General features: G+C 41.5%; 1 protein-coding gene across 2 annotated transcripts in view; it reads left to right on the forward strand.

The window, feature by feature from the left end:
- DOK5 (docking protein 5) overlaps positions 1–15608 on the forward strand; it is a 177379-nt gene that overhangs the window by 133224 nt on the left and 28547 nt on the right. For both annotated transcript variants that reach the window (XM_054468223.2, XM_054468222.2), the window contains exon 6: positions 2310–2445. In XM_054468223.2, the coding sequence (XP_054324198.1) occupies positions 2310–2445 (136 nt within the window). The remainder of the gene's footprint in view (positions 1–2309; positions 2446–15608) is intronic.

Raw genomic sequence — 15608 nt, forward strand, 5'->3', positions numbered from 1 at the left:
TATAGATTGATGATAGATTGAGAGGTATACTGGCTAAAAATCTAAACTACATTTCCTATGGTGGGTTGCAGTTAACAAAGACTTTGAAAGCAACTAGATTGTCCAAGCTTGAGAAACATAGCTGCAAGGTTTGGTATTAATCTGTCACACTACAAGTGTTTCTGAGTAACAGGTACCTTCATTACTTCTGGAACCAAGGTTGGCATTTAAGGAAGTAAATAAATATACAGTGACCTCTGCCCCAGGGGAAACAAGTGGCCACTTTTTTCTCTTAAAGAATTGATTAGGATTACTTCCTTCTCTTAACAAATTAATATTTCCATATTTGATGGAAAAAAGATGTATGAAAAACAAAACCTTACAGAATTGGATGCCAAGCAATAGAGTCAAGTTTGTATGGTGGCTTAAATAAGGAAGAGGTAGCAGAAAGAGTTTAAGTATTTTAAGATGTCTTCAGGGAAGAAATGGGACTTTATTGAAAATGCCTTGAATTTCAGTTTCAGATCTTCTTTGGGTTAAAATGACTTAATAATTAAAATCACATGATCAACCTCATGAGCTAGTTCTTTAGATTAGCTTATTGAAAGAGCCTTCATGTTTTTCCCTCTATTTCTTCTTCTTCTTCTTTTTTTTTTGGTGGGGGGATGGCGCCTCTGTCTATCACCCAGGCTGGAGTGCAGTGGCATGATCTTGGCTCACTGCAACCTCCACCTCCCGCGTTCAAGCAATTCTCCCTGCCTCAGCCTCCAGAGTAGCTGGGATTACAGGTACCCCCCGCACCATGCCTGGCTAAGTTTTGCATTTTTTAGTAGAGATAGAGTTTCACCATGTTGGCCAAGCTGGTCTTGAACTCTTGACCTCAGATCAACCACCCACCTTGGCCTCCCAAAGTGCTGGGATTACAGGTGTGAGCCACCACACCCAAACTCCCTTTGTTTCTTCATACATGGCTCATATTAATAAAATTCATGAAATTTAATTCAAATTTAATGGGTTTTGGCACACTACTTAGGCCATGCCATATATATAGAAAGCTGTCATTTGGCTGTGGTACTGGGCCAACTGCAAAACATTAGATACATCTTCCTCGTTTTATTGCATTAACTGCATAGACTGGGCTAGACTAAAAAAAAATTACAGTGGTTTAGGCTGAAAATTTGCTTAGTTTCTATGCTGTGTTAAAGAGTTCTTTAGATGGGAGCAAAATTCAGGCACTGAAGCTACTGTTCAGTTTTTCAGCAAGAAATTCTGAAACGGAAGGAGTGGCATTGTGTCAGAATAATTCGGCTCTTTAAAACAAGCAAGCAAACAACCTCTTAGTTTACTGTTGGCATATGTATGTATCAAATTCAGAGCTTCCTTTAATATCCCTGCATATGATTTTGTCCAAGTTCTTTAAAAATATTTATAATAATTAAATATATCTTAGTGTAGTTTTATATATATACACACACTAAAATATATATATATAGCATATATACACACACTAAAATATATATAGCATATATATACACATACATATACTAAAATATATTTAAGTAAAAAGCATTTATTTGTTTCTTGCCTAATTGTGTGTACCAGTCTTCCCTTATTAATGAAATTTATTTCTCTTTGTTTACTTTTACCATCTGAGGTACAGATACCGTTCTTCTTAACACATGATGTTAATTATCAAAACCATACAGCTTTCCGTGAAGAACTTCTCTAATGTTCCAAATATTAATTCAGCACAGTCATGCTCATTGAAAAAAAAATTAACTGCATTTGATCCATCACATTGAATGAAAGCTGGAGTAATATTTGATCTAGGATTTTAGGAAGGAAAGAATCCTTAAAGCCATGGTCTGTAGGGAAAGAGAGAACAGAATCTAAGAGACATAGAATCTTTCTCTCTCTCTGTGCTGGCAGTTTCTGATGAGGAGCTATTCACAGACTGTACAAAGGAATACGCTTGCACAGGTATTTCTTTTTGAGAGTGGCAAGGTGAAGGGTAGGGAAGGTGAAGTATTTATTATACTGAAAATCAAGAAACAGCTTTTTTTTCTTTTAATTTCTGTTTTACTTTGTAATAAAACCATTCAGCACAGGTTAGCCTGGAGTCCCTTGGTCCCCTGCCCTTGTTAATAGCAATTAATTGAACACTTTGAACATTTCAATTTTAGTTAACTTTGTTTAACAAATGTGAACAAGAATCTTAATCTCATAAAGAATAATAAACGGGCACAGCCTAATGGAGTATTCCAGGATCTTGGTGCATTGAACTTCTAGGCGCTGGATTTTCAGAAGCTGTTTTGTTTTTGTTTTCACAGGATGTGTGAGACTGGTGAAGGGTTGTTTATCTTTCAGACCCGAGACGGGGAGGCCATCTATCAGAAAGTCCACTCTGCTGCCTTGGCCATAGCCGAGCAGCACGAGCGCTTGCTACAGAGCGTGAAAAACTCGATGGTATGTTTGGAATTTCTTCCTCGTGTCCCAGTGCCTATCATTGCAGAAAGCAATTGGGTCATTTTTGTGCTGGAAAATATGGTCAGCATTATTTGAGCAGATGATTGATTCCTCTTCTCAACAGTGTATCACTTGGATTAAATGCCATTCCGGAATGCCTGATGTGGGCCGTTGGTAACACCTTGACCATGCATCCCCATTGTCTACTTTACAACTCAATCGTAAGGGTGTGTAAAATCAATTTGCATGTGTGCAGACATCTATAGACACAACCATGTGGATCATCTACCTATGGAGATATGTCTTGCTATGTCAGAAGTTATTTCAAATGTCAACAGGGGCCAGAGAGAAAAATGTAAATGAAAGAAGAGGGCTGAGGGAAACTGGAGTGAAATGTCAAAAGCCCAAGACCAGACAACTGTTGACATGAGAACATGAGATTGTGACATCCATCTAGGTAGATCCCTTGATTTTTCAAGGGAAGCCAAAGATTTGAGTCTGTATGTAATACCTGCTAGTTGGTAACTGTTGGAAATTAATTCTAGTTAAGACTCCGACACTTTGTTGGTCAAAGAGAACCTGTCTGCGGGTGAACTGCTACCCACAGCCGTGCATGTGCTGTCTCTTCATAGTCATCGGTATATAAAGATGCCCAAACATAAACACATAGCACACATAAACATGCCCTCAGAACACTTACTCTTTGCTTTACTTTGTGCTAGGGACTTGGATTACATAAATAATTATGTTCATGAGGCCAGGTGCAGTGGCTCACTCTTGTAATCCCAGAACTGTAATCAGGCTGAGGCAGACTGATTGCTTGAGCCCAGAAGTTTGAGACCAGCCTGGACAACATGGGGAGACCCTGTCTCTACAAAAATACAAAAATTAGCCAGGCGTGATGGTATGTGACTGTAGTTCTGGCTACTCAAGAGGCTGAGATAGGAGAATCACTTAGCCCAGGAGGTGAAGGCTACAGTGAGCTGAGTTTGTGCCACTGCACTTCAGCCTGAGTGACAAAGTGAGACACTGCCTAAAAATTAAAAAGAAAATAAAAAAATTATGTTCATGAGTTTTTTCTTTAAGGAGGGTAAATTCATGAAATCATAAATCATAAATGAATGCACAACACTTAAATAATGCACATCATGCATTGTGGCTGCAAATGTATACATAGAGCTTCACATCTGAAAGGAAATATACAAAACAAAAAGGAATTGGGTTGGCAAGATTAGGGTAGTTTGAAACTTTATGATTGAAACATGTGGGGTGGTTGGATTTAAAGAGTGGAGGGGCAAAGCATGCCAGTAATGTGATCTGTTCCAAAACAGCCCTGGGTTATTCCCAAATGACGTCTATAGGCAGCACTCCGGGATTTTAGAGCAGGGGTCAGCAAAGCTTCCTGTAAAGAGACAGTAAATGTTTTATGCTTTGTGGACTAATATGGACTGCAAGTACTTAACTGCCCTTGTAGCACAACTGCAGCTATTGGAAAGATGTAATCAAATGAGCATGGCCATGTCTCAAAACAAACTTTATTAATGGACATTGAAATACAAATTTCATATAATTTTCACGTGTCAGGAAATATTACTCTTCTTTTGATTTTCTCTCAACCATTAAAAAATGCAGTTTTTTTTTTGTTGTTTGTTTTTTGCATATGGGTCATTCAGAAACAGTCAGCAGGCTGGATTTGGGCCGCAGGACAGAGCTTATACTTGGAAAAGAGCAAGTGCCCCCGTGAGCCAGTGCTGACGTAAGCATTGGCGAGAAACCAGGCTTGAAGACTTGTGTATGATTTCAGAGGTGGTGGAGGTGGGCATGCTGAGGAGGCCTGGAATGAATTAAGGGGTTTTGATTGTTGTTTTTATATGTCAACCTGACTGGGACACAGGGTGCCTAGATATTTGGTTAAACTTTCTTGTGAGTATGTCTCTGAGGGTGTTCCTGAGTGACAGTAACATTTGAAATGATAGATTGAGTATAGCAAATTGCCCTCTGCTATGTGAGTGGGCCTCATCCAATCTGATGGAGGCCAGAATAGAACAAAGGAGGGTAAGAGAGAATTAGTTCTCTTTGCGGTCTTGAGTTGGGACATTGGTCTCCTTTGGCCTTCAAATCCAGACCAGAAACCATCCCCATCAGCTTTCAGGCCTTCGGACTGCAGATCTTGGTGTATATATCCTATTTACTCTGTTTCTGGAAAACTGTGACTAATATAACTAGTTTAGGGGTAGAAACAGATAAAACAGAGAAAAATTTCAGTGCCATCATACAGTGTTCAAGATCATGGCCCATGAAGCCAGACTTAGTTCCAACACCATTTCTGAAACATTCCAGCTTTGTGGAGGAAAACAAAGTTCTTGATATCCCTGAGCTCCAGTTTTCTCCATTGTAAAATGGGAACGGTAATAGTATTTATCTTAAAGACCCCTCTTAAGGTTTAAGTGAGATATGCTCATAACATGTTCAGCCCAGAGCTCATTATATAGCTTTCCATGAACTGTAGCTGTTATTACTGTTGTTAATAGCTGAGCCGTCATTAGCATTGCTGTTAACAGCTGAGCAGACTGGTTGGTCCAGATTGATCCTAGAGATGGCTGATGAAAATGGCTGGAGGATTATCTAGTAACAACATCTAAGCCCATTTACATCTGCACCTCATCTCTCTCTCTCTCTCTCGCCACCTCTCTCTCTCTTTCGCCATCTCTCTCTCTCGCCCTGTCTCTCTCTCTCACCATCTCTCTCTCTTTCTCTCTAAATGTCTAAGTAGAGCAAATGTAAAATTAGATTGAGAAGGAATGGGGAATGATATAATTTAATAGATTTTAGAGAATTAGAACCTACTATAGGAAACTATAAGAAATCATTATATTTATTATTTTCTTATTTCAAAAGGAATCTACATGTTATTGAAAAATTGTAGACAACACAGCAGAACAAAAAGAACATAGTAAGTCATCCCTCTGCCCACCACACAAGAATACCTATTTCTCACTTTTGAGTGTGTAGCTTTCCAGTATTTTAACAAGGTGGATGTAGAAAATAGAATTATATTGAATACATTGCTTGTGCTAGCTTTTTGCAAGAAAATGTCTACATATTGTCTCATTAAATATCATCTGCAACATCATATTTTGTGGTCCTATTTTATTATATAGATATTTCATAGATTTTTAAAACTATGCATCAAGGTTGGGCACGGTGGCTCACACCTGTAATCCCAATATTTTAGGAGGCCTAGGCAGGAGGATCACTTGAGACCAGAAGTTTGAGAGCAGCCTGGCAAAATGGTAAGATCTGGTCTCTACAAAAAATTTAAAAACTAGTCAGGTACAGTGGCTTGTGCCTGTACTCCCAGCTACTCAGGAGGCTGAGGCAGGAGGATCCTTTGGGCCCAGGAATTCAGGGCAGCAGTGAGCTAGGTTCCCGCCACTGCACTCCAGTCTGGGTGACAAAGGGAGACCCCATCTCTAATATATATACATATATATATATGGTTATATATATTTATTTATATATATGGTTGTATATATTTATATTTGAGGTTATATATATATATATATATATATGAAACAACAACGAAAAACCTGTGCATCATCTTGATGCTCAGTCTGTGTGCATCAATGACTATCTGTTTAAGATAAATTCTTAAAACTTGATTGCTGAATCAAAGTCTAAGAATGCTTTTAAGGATTTACTTTTCTTTCCAAGTAGCCTTCCAGGAAGACTTTCTTTTCGAACTAATACAATCTTGGTATTTATTTTCCCATGTACTTAGAAATTCTGGATATTTCAATAAAGAGACATCAGTGGATGGATGGAGAGAGACAGAGGGAGGGGAATGTGAGAGAGAGCAAGAGCGAGCTGTGAAGTAGAATTCAAGTCATTTAAAACTTACAGGGCAACATGTCATTGTATTAGTGTTGTGTGGCTATTTCATTAGATCCCTTTAGGCACCTGAAGAAGTTTGTCTCAGATTGTCTTGTTCGTAGAGCCATCAATTAGCATAAATTGTTTTGTACTTGAAAGGCGGCTTCTGCATGCTCATGCACATGTTTTTCCATTTACAACCTCCTCATTATTTCCGCTAAAAATTAATCAGGAATATGAGTAAATCGTTTGGATTATCCCTTTGCAAATTTAGCTAGAAAATAATGTCACTTGCTCTTAATTTGCTGTATGCTTAATGGGTTCTATAAAATAAATGTGATTTTTAAAGCAACGGCATCTTGTTATAGATGGAAATGAGTAAGCTTCAACATGGATCTGAATCTTAAGGAGTTAAACGAGAGATTGTGAAAAGCTTAAAATCAATGTACTTTAGTCAATCTCTGATTAGGGGATACCATGCTAAAATAAAACAAATAAAGGCAACATTACTGGCTCACCTGCCTAGGTTATTGTTTTGCCTTTTCTGGTAATTAAGAGTGGATACACATAGACCTGGCTACATTCCCCACTAGGAATTGCCTTTATATGACTGCTGACTTGCTTCTATGAGATGGCCAAGATCATAACCGGAGAAAGATGGCAAAACTCATATCTGGCCATAGCCTCACTATTAGGAAGACCTAACTCATTGTTTACTGTCACTGTTGTAAAATTCCCAAGAGTGTGTCTACAGACAGAATGTTGCACTGTGGGGCCAATACCAGGCTGAAATTACAGCCTGGAGTGAATTGATTTCCGTCAGCCTTATGACCCTCAATCCCAAAACTCATAAAGAAGGAGCCTGTGAGTCCAATAATAATAGTAACAGTTGTGGGAGGCTAAATAATGGCTCCCCAAATACATCCACATTCGAATCTATGCAGTCTGTGAATGTTACCTTACAAGGCAAAAGGGACTTTGCAGATGTGATCGAGCTAAGGATCCTGAGATGACGACAGTATCCTGGTCTATCCAGTTGGGTTGAATATAATCACAAGTGTCTTCAGAAGAGGGAAACAAGAGGAGTCAAACAGAGGGCAAGGCAATGGTGGAAGCAGAGAGACAGAGATAGAGAAGGTGTGGAAAGGGAGATTTTAAAATGCCACGCAGCTGGCTTTGAAAGTGGAAGAAGGGACTCTGAGCCAAAAGATGTTTGTGGCCTTGAGAAGTTAGAAAAGGCATAAAAACAGCCTAGCGCGGTGGCTCACGCCTGTAATCCCAACACTTTGGGAGGCCGAGGCGGGTGGATTACGAGGTCAAGAGATTGAGACAAGCCTGGCCAACATGGTGAAACCCCGTCTCTACTAAAAATACAAAAATTAGCTGGGTGTGGTGGCGTGTGCCTGTAGTCCCAGGTACTCGGGAGTCTGAGGCAGGAGAATTGTTTGAACCTGGGAGGTGGAGGTTGCAGTGAGCCGAGATTGCACCACTGCACTCCAGCCTGGTGACAGAGCGAGACCCCATCTCAAAAAAAAAAAAAAAAGGCATAGAAACAGGTTCTCCCCCAGAACCTCCAGAAGGAACCAGCCCTGTTGATGCCTTGACTACAGCCAAGAGAAACTGATTTGGGACTTCTGGCCTCTAGAACTGTAAGACAATAAATTTGTGTGGTTTTATGCCACCAATTGGTGGTAATTTGTTCTGACAGCCATAGAAAACTAATATGATAATAATCACAAAACAAGAATGTGTTATATCTCTGCTCTGTAACAGACAATATTTTAGGGACATTTTGTGTAATTTCTAAACTTCATGAAAACTCTTGCATTGAAGACCCCAAACCACCAGCTTAGAAGGTAGTAGGGCTCAAATTTGGAACAGGTGTGCTGACATAACCCCTGCCTTACACTGTATCTTTGAATCAAGCCCCTAGACATGTTTTCTTTACCCTGCATGAGATTAACTCACTGTTATTCTGAAAATTCCAAATTAGTGACCAACATTTAAAAATTAAGAGCTTACACATAAATCTCAGATTTTTATATTTTCTTGAAAAGTGCAAAGTTCTGGCAGTGCTGATCTTGCATCCTGACAAGGCAGTGCTTGGATACACCCAGTAGTGTCTGTCCTCACACGTCTTCCTCTGGGACCTTGCTACTGATGCTGTGGCTAACTGATGTCTGTATTACTATATAAATTAATTTTCTGTTGCCATGTGACAAAGTACCACAAACTACGCACCATTAAAACAACATCCATTTATTATTTCACAGTTTCTGTGGGTCAGGAGTTTGGCATAGCATAGTGGACCTTCTTCTCCAGTTTTTCACAAGCCTGTAATGTAGGTTTCTGTTGGGGCTGCAGTCTCATCTCAAGGTAAAAGTGGGGAAGGATCCACTTTCTTTTTTTTTTTTTGTGGAGACGGAGTCTCACTCTGAGCCCAGATAGTGCAGTGGCACTATCTCGGCTCACTGCACGCTCCGCCTCCTGAGTTCACCCGCCATTCTCCTGCCTCAGCCTCCTGAGTAGCTGGGACTACAGGCGCCTGCCACCATGCCTGGCTAATTTTTTGTATTTTTAGTGGAGACGGGGTTTCACTGTGTTAGCCAGGATGGTCTCGATCTCCTGACCTCATGATCCACCTGCCTTGGCCTCCCAAAGTGCTGGGATTACAAGCGTGAGCCACCGTGCCTGGCCAAGGATCCACTTTCAAGCTCACATGGTTATTGGTGGAATTTAGCTACTTGGGGTTGTGGGATTGAGGGCTACAATTTCTTGCTGGCTGTTGGACAGAGGCCACTCTCAGCTCCTGGCCACATGGACCTTGCCAGCACGGCCACATACTTCATCAAAGCCAGCAAGAGGGCACAATCCTATGTATCACAATCATGGAAGGATTATTTTATTTGTCTTATCATTCTGCCATAGTCTATCGATTTTTTTTTCTTTTTTTTTTTGGAGACAGAGTCTTGCTCTGTTACCCAGGCTGAACTGCAGTGGCATGATCACAGCTCACTGCAGCCTCGACCTCCTCCCACCTCAGCCTCCTGAGTATCTAGGACTACTGGCATGCATCACCATGTCTGGCTCCTTTTATTTATTATTCATTTTTTGTAGACATGAGGTCTCCCTATAATGTTGCCCAGGCTGGTCTCAAACTCTGGGTTTAAGCAAACTTTTTTCCTCTGCCTCTCAAAGTGCTGAGATTACAGGTATGAGCCACTGCACCCAGCCAGCCTGTTGACTAAAAGCAAATCATAAACCCGGTGCATGCAAAGGAAGGGCACCACACAAGGGTATGCCCACCAGGAGGAGATCATGGGGCCACCTCAGTGTCTGTCTCCTGCGCCGTGAAACTTTCTGGAATAATATTTACTTAGTGGTTTGATTTTTCACTTTTAAATATTTTTCCTACTTTATGGCGTTTGCTAATAATATGATGTATTTATTGAACATGTACTATATGCCCAACTCTTTAGTAATAATAGACACTGTTATTTTTCAGGCCTCCTACAACATAGCAGATACTTTACTTGCCTTTTCTCTAATCACCACAATAACTCTGTGAGGTAGATTCATTTGTTCACTGTCATTCACTTGACCATTTAAACATGTTTATTGAGAACCTACTATGTTCTGTTTTGTGTGGCAGGATACAGTGGCAAGTAGACACTTGAGACCCATGCTCCTACAGGGCTTACAATGGAAAAGAATATTCATGATCCCTGACCTGGAAGGAATCACTGTCCTATGATATAGATGAGAAAAGAGATGTTCAGCCTGGTGAAGTCATTTGTCTGCAGCTATATAGCTCATTACTACTGGAGCCAGGAATGCAGGCTGGTTTTATCTGGTTCCAAAACTCTACCTCTGGCTATGGTTCCTCACTCCTTTGAAGGGTTTTAAAGCTCTTATGTCCCCACTAAGCATGGTCTTAGCATTTTCCCTTTTTTTTTTTTTTTTTTTTTTGAGACAGACTCTTACTCTGTAGCCCAGGCTGGAGTGCAATGGCATGATCTCGGCTCACTGAAACCTCTGCCTCCTGGGTTCAAGTGATTCTCCTGCCTCAGCCTCCCAAGTAGCTGGGATTATAGGCACCTGCCACCACGCCTGGCTAATTTTTTGTATTTTTAGTAGAGACGGTGTTTCACTATGTTGGCCAGACTGGCCTTGAACTCCTGACCTCGTGATCTGCCCGCCTCAGCCTCCCAAAGTGCTGGGACCACAGGCGTGAGCCACCGTACCCGGTCAGACTTAGCATTTTCAAATGACCTTGATAATCAGAGCACCTTTCAGAAACATCTATCAATTTGTAATATATCTTTAAAAAAATCACTGTTAGGGCTGAGCGCAGTGACTCATGCCTTTAATTTTAGCACTTTGAGAGGCCAAGGCAGGAGGATTGTCTAAGGCCAAGAGTTAGAGACCAACCTCAGAAACATAGGGAGACCCCATCTCTAGAAAATATTTAAAAATTAGCCCAGCATGATGGTGCATGCCTGCAGTTCTAGCTCCTGGGAAGGCTGAGGTGGGAGGATGGCTTGAGACCAGGAGATCCAGGCTGCAGTAAGCTATGATAGTGCTACTGCCCTCCAGCCTGGGCAACAGAGCAAGACCTTGTTTCAATAAATTATATATATATGTGTGTGTGTGTGTGTGTGTGTGTATGTGTGTGTGTGTATGAAAAATCACTGTTAAATGAAATCTCATTTATTTGTGTAGTTTTAGCTTTAGATAGCAGTCTTGCCACTTTATTATTTCTCATCTACATTTCCACTTTAAAAATTCAATGCATTGTTATTATTCACTCTAAAGGGGGTGCTGGAAGAAGTGGGGGTGGGCCTGGAGTATGAGGTGGAGAACTAACTATGAATGAGGCGGGGACGCGAGGACTGTCTTGCACCAGCTGCCAGCTGCCTTGCTGGAGAAGCCACAGCAAAGCTTCAGGACAGCTCAGGCACTCCCTTGAGCAGCTATAGCTATTTTTGCCACCTTTGAGATCAGTGTCTATGACAAAGTCTAATTTTGGAACAAGGCGTGGCAGTGTGTGGGATATTCCTCATTCCACGACTGGGCTTGTCATTTTTAGACTTTCCTTCAAGGCAAGAGCTTCAAAGTGAAGAATGCCTGCTTTTAACAGGTTCTCCCTTGGGCTCCGGGTGGGGTGAGGGGGCTCCACTGAGGGGGACGTTCAGGCCTCCGGGTGACTTCTGCCCTGTACTCTGGAGTCCTGATTACACACAGGCTTGAGAGTTGAATCCGAACTTTTTTTTTTGTCACTTCTTTGTGTTTCTTTGTTTAAAGGATTGATTTACTTCCAAGCTGGGATTTGCAAATACAATTTCCTAATGAATTTGTAGAATTCAAGTGGCATTCTTCCACAATCTTTGAAACCAAATTAATTTATATTCAATCTAATTTTAAATACAATATGCTGCACATTTGGTTTTCTTAGATATAGAGGGCATCGAAGAAATCATAGAGTCAATTTCATTACTATTCAGACACTAAAGGAGACCCTTGCATGGTGGGGTTTTATGTGTGTAAATGCTCTTTTCACAACTCAGCATCTCCTACTCTCCCTTGTCCCTCCCCGCCACAAGAAAATCTGTCTTTCCCTCTTCTATTTATGGGCTCTGGTTAATTGGGTTAACTTATGGATTTTTAAAAATGTACTGCTTAAAGCAATTATCATTTTCCCCCTCCTGAATTAAACCCTTTTTATATCCTGGCATATTAATTATCCTTCAGAAAACTTGTATGAAATACCTATTTGCTACTTGCAAAGCAATGTGTTAGATCTTATGCAGAATATATAATAAAACATAATTTGTTTTCATCTTTTATTTATTTATTTATTTATTTTGAGACAGAGTCTTGCTCTGTTGCCCAGGCTGGAGTGCAGTGGTGCGATCTTGGCTCACTGCAACCCCTGCCTCCCGGGTTCAAGTGATTCTCCTGTCTCAGCCTCCCAAGTAGCTGGGATTACAGGCACCTGCCACCATGCCCAGCTAATTTTTGTATTTTTAGTAGAGACAGGGTTTTACCATGTTGGCCAGGCTGGTCTCAAACTCCTGACCTCAAGTGATGTGCCCACCTTAGCCTCCCAAATTTCTGGGATTACAGGCATGAGCCACTGCGCCTGGCATTTGTTTTCATCTTTAAAGGAGCTTACCATTTAAATAAGGAGTTCTAAATATACCCCTCATGCAACAGTGTAATTCTGTGGGTTCAATTGGCTATGGTCTCTTTGGATGACCATATTTATTGAAATTAAATTCACACATCTTTTATCCAACAGTAGTGCTTCTAGGAATTTACTCTGAAGTATACTAGCAGAAGTGAAGATGATGTGTACACAAATGTTCATGGGAGGACTCATTCCTTTATTCTTAGACTCCTCTTTTTAACAAGTGTTTGCTGAGCCCTGCTGTCCACTAGATAGTATGCAAGGTGCTGGGGAAATGGCTCTGAAGAAGATGGAGTTCCCATTCTTGGGGAGCTTATTTGTAAGAGCAGAAATAACTAGAAAGAGGTTAAGTGTCCACCACAAGGGGACAGATTATGGCACATGATATGACAGGAATTACATGAGGCAGCTAACTAGAAATAGAGGAGATTCACATATAGTAATGACCACATGAAGAGAGTCATATACAATCATATCAAGGTGTGTAAAGGAAATGAATGAATATGAGGCAGAACTCAAGGTGGATTCTGACACCTTCACTAATGCTCTTATAAACTCAGAAAATTAGCTTTTGGCAGGGTACAAATGGATGTGTTAGTGTTGGCTACCCTTTGGGAGCAAGACTATGATTTGGAGAGTCTGGGAAGGGGCTTTCATATATTACTTTATGTGTTTCTCTTATATTTAACAGTTTTAAACCATGGCTATATAATATATTTTTGGAAAAAGAAACAGTGGTTGAGTTTCTGGCATATGGCAAATGTAATTGATTCAACTGGTAAGAGAGAGGGAGGGTTCTTTCACTTCAAGTACATAAAAATGCATGATTGGCTGGGCACGGTGGCTCACACCTGTAATCCCAGCACTTTGGAAGGCTGAAGCGGGCACATCACTTGAGGTCAGGAGGTTGAGACCAGCCTGGCCAACATGGTGAAACCCTGTCTCTACTAAAAATACAACAATTAGCCAGGCATGGTGGCAGGTGCCCTGTAATCCCAGCTACTTGGGAGGCTGAGGCAGGAGAATCGCGTGAACCCAGAAAGTGGAGGTTGCAGTGAGCTGAGATTGCACCACTGAGCTCTAGCCTGGGTGATAGAGAGAGACTCAGTCTCAAAAAAAAAAAAAAAAAAAATCACGATTAAAGATGATAACGCCTTAACATACTGTATCAAAGGGTGCTACCATCCCATTTTTATGGCTTAGGAGTTTGAAGTGTGGATGCCGGATAGGAAATGATAAAGCCAAGCTTTAAACCCAGGCAGCTACTGGCTCTGGTTCCCACACTTGCACCACCATGCTGTACTTACTCATGAATTCTTTAGAAATTAAAAGAAGCTAAATGGGCTGGGCACTGCAGCTCACGCCTGTAATCCCAGCACTTTGGGAGGCTGAGGCAGGACGATTACGAGGTCAGAAGATCAAGACCATCTTGACCAATATGCTGAAACCCCGTCTCTCCTACAAATACAAAAATTAGCTGGGCGTGGTGGCATGCACCTGTAGTCCCAGCTACTCGGGAGGTTGAGGCAGGAGAATCGCTTGAACCCAGGAGTCGGAGGTTGCAGTGAGCCGAGATCACGCCATGAACTCCAGCCTGGCAACAGAGTGGCACTCCATCACAAGAAAAAAAAAAAAGCTAAATGAGATTAACCTACATTTACTAATAGACATTTAACACAGACCAAACTGTTTATTCAGACAGGATAGATGTGGATGAAACTCAGGCTTCTTCCTTAAATTTGCGATGGCTTTGTTCCTGTGTATTAGGGGAAGAAAAATCTCATTTTCTGAGCACTTCTGTTTCAGTCTCTTATAACAACATAATAACTTGCCATGTGCAGGGGTGTGTTTTAATAGTGCTTTCAACTGATCATTAAATGCTGCCTGAGCTTACACAGCTCCTCCCCAGAGCTGGGAGCTCCTGTCAGGGTGCCAGGGATGTTGGTTGACTCATGGCTACGCCTCTATAGGAAAAGGAAACAACTTGTTTTGCTAACAGATCGTGGCTTTGTTTATAAACTCGAAAACTAGTTTTAATACTTGAGATGGGGGCTCTGTCAGTAGGCAGTACATTGCGACCTTGGTGGTGGCAGGGCAGCCTGTCAAGCCGCGACCCCTTCCCTCATTTGGAGATGTTCACTTCAGAGCATAAAATCACACGTGCATCTGCTTGACCGTGTGGGCGGTGGTGAGTAATCGTATTTCCCAATGTCAAGCATGGCAAAGAAGACAGAGATAGAAATAGTGATGAGGATTGAGAGAAGAAAGAAATCAATTCAGTGCAGTTTCCGATCTGTTTTGGGAAGTCAAGGAGTACGTTTAAAAACTCTTCAGATTTTCAAAATGGCGGTAGCAAGGCATGAAATCAAGTACAAGACCCTTCTAAGCAAGGAGCCCTGTATGACTGCACACGCTGTACTCCTGTGAAGCCAGCCCCGGTGAAGAGTTATGCCTGGGGAACATACATAAACAGGATGTGATCAAGCAAATTGGAACGCGTCGTCACCCTCAAACAGCGGTTCTCAATTAGTGGCAGTTTTATTTCCCAGGGGACATTTGGCAGTATCTGGAGTCATTTCTGGCTGTCAACAATGGGGTCCCATTGGCATCTGGTGGGTAGAGGCCAGGAGTGCTGTAAGTACCATACAATGCATAGGACAGCCCCCCTCCCCTCGACAAAGAATGAGCTGGCCCCAAATGTCTATAGGGCCAAGGTTGAGAACGCTTGCTCTTCTGATAGACAGGTTCTGCTTGAAGCTGGGCCAGAATTTGATGGGTCTGTGTGTTTGGGGTTGAATATCATTTATGAGCTGTGCAACTCAGCCTCTGTTTGCCTTGTTCACATCATGTGTAATAAGTGGGTGATACTAATGTCTCTGCCTGGTTGTGTTGGTCCACATGAGCTAGTGCATGTAAGGCAACGAGACGAGGCATAGTAAGATTCAACACATGTGAACTATTACAGTGATTTCCTCTTCTTTTTTTTATTTTTTTTATTTTTTTGAGATGGAGTGTCGCTCTGTCGCCCAGGCTGGAGTGCAGTGGTGCGATCTTGGCTCACTGCAACCTCCATCACCTGGGTTCAAGCAATTCTCCTGCC

Source organism: Pongo pygmaeus, chromosome 21, assembly GCF_028885625.2.
Source record: "Pongo pygmaeus isolate AG05252 chromosome 21, NHGRI_mPonPyg2-v2.0_pri, whole genome shotgun sequence".
Lineage (NCBI taxonomy): Eukaryota > Metazoa > Chordata > Mammalia > Primates > Hominidae > Pongo > Pongo pygmaeus.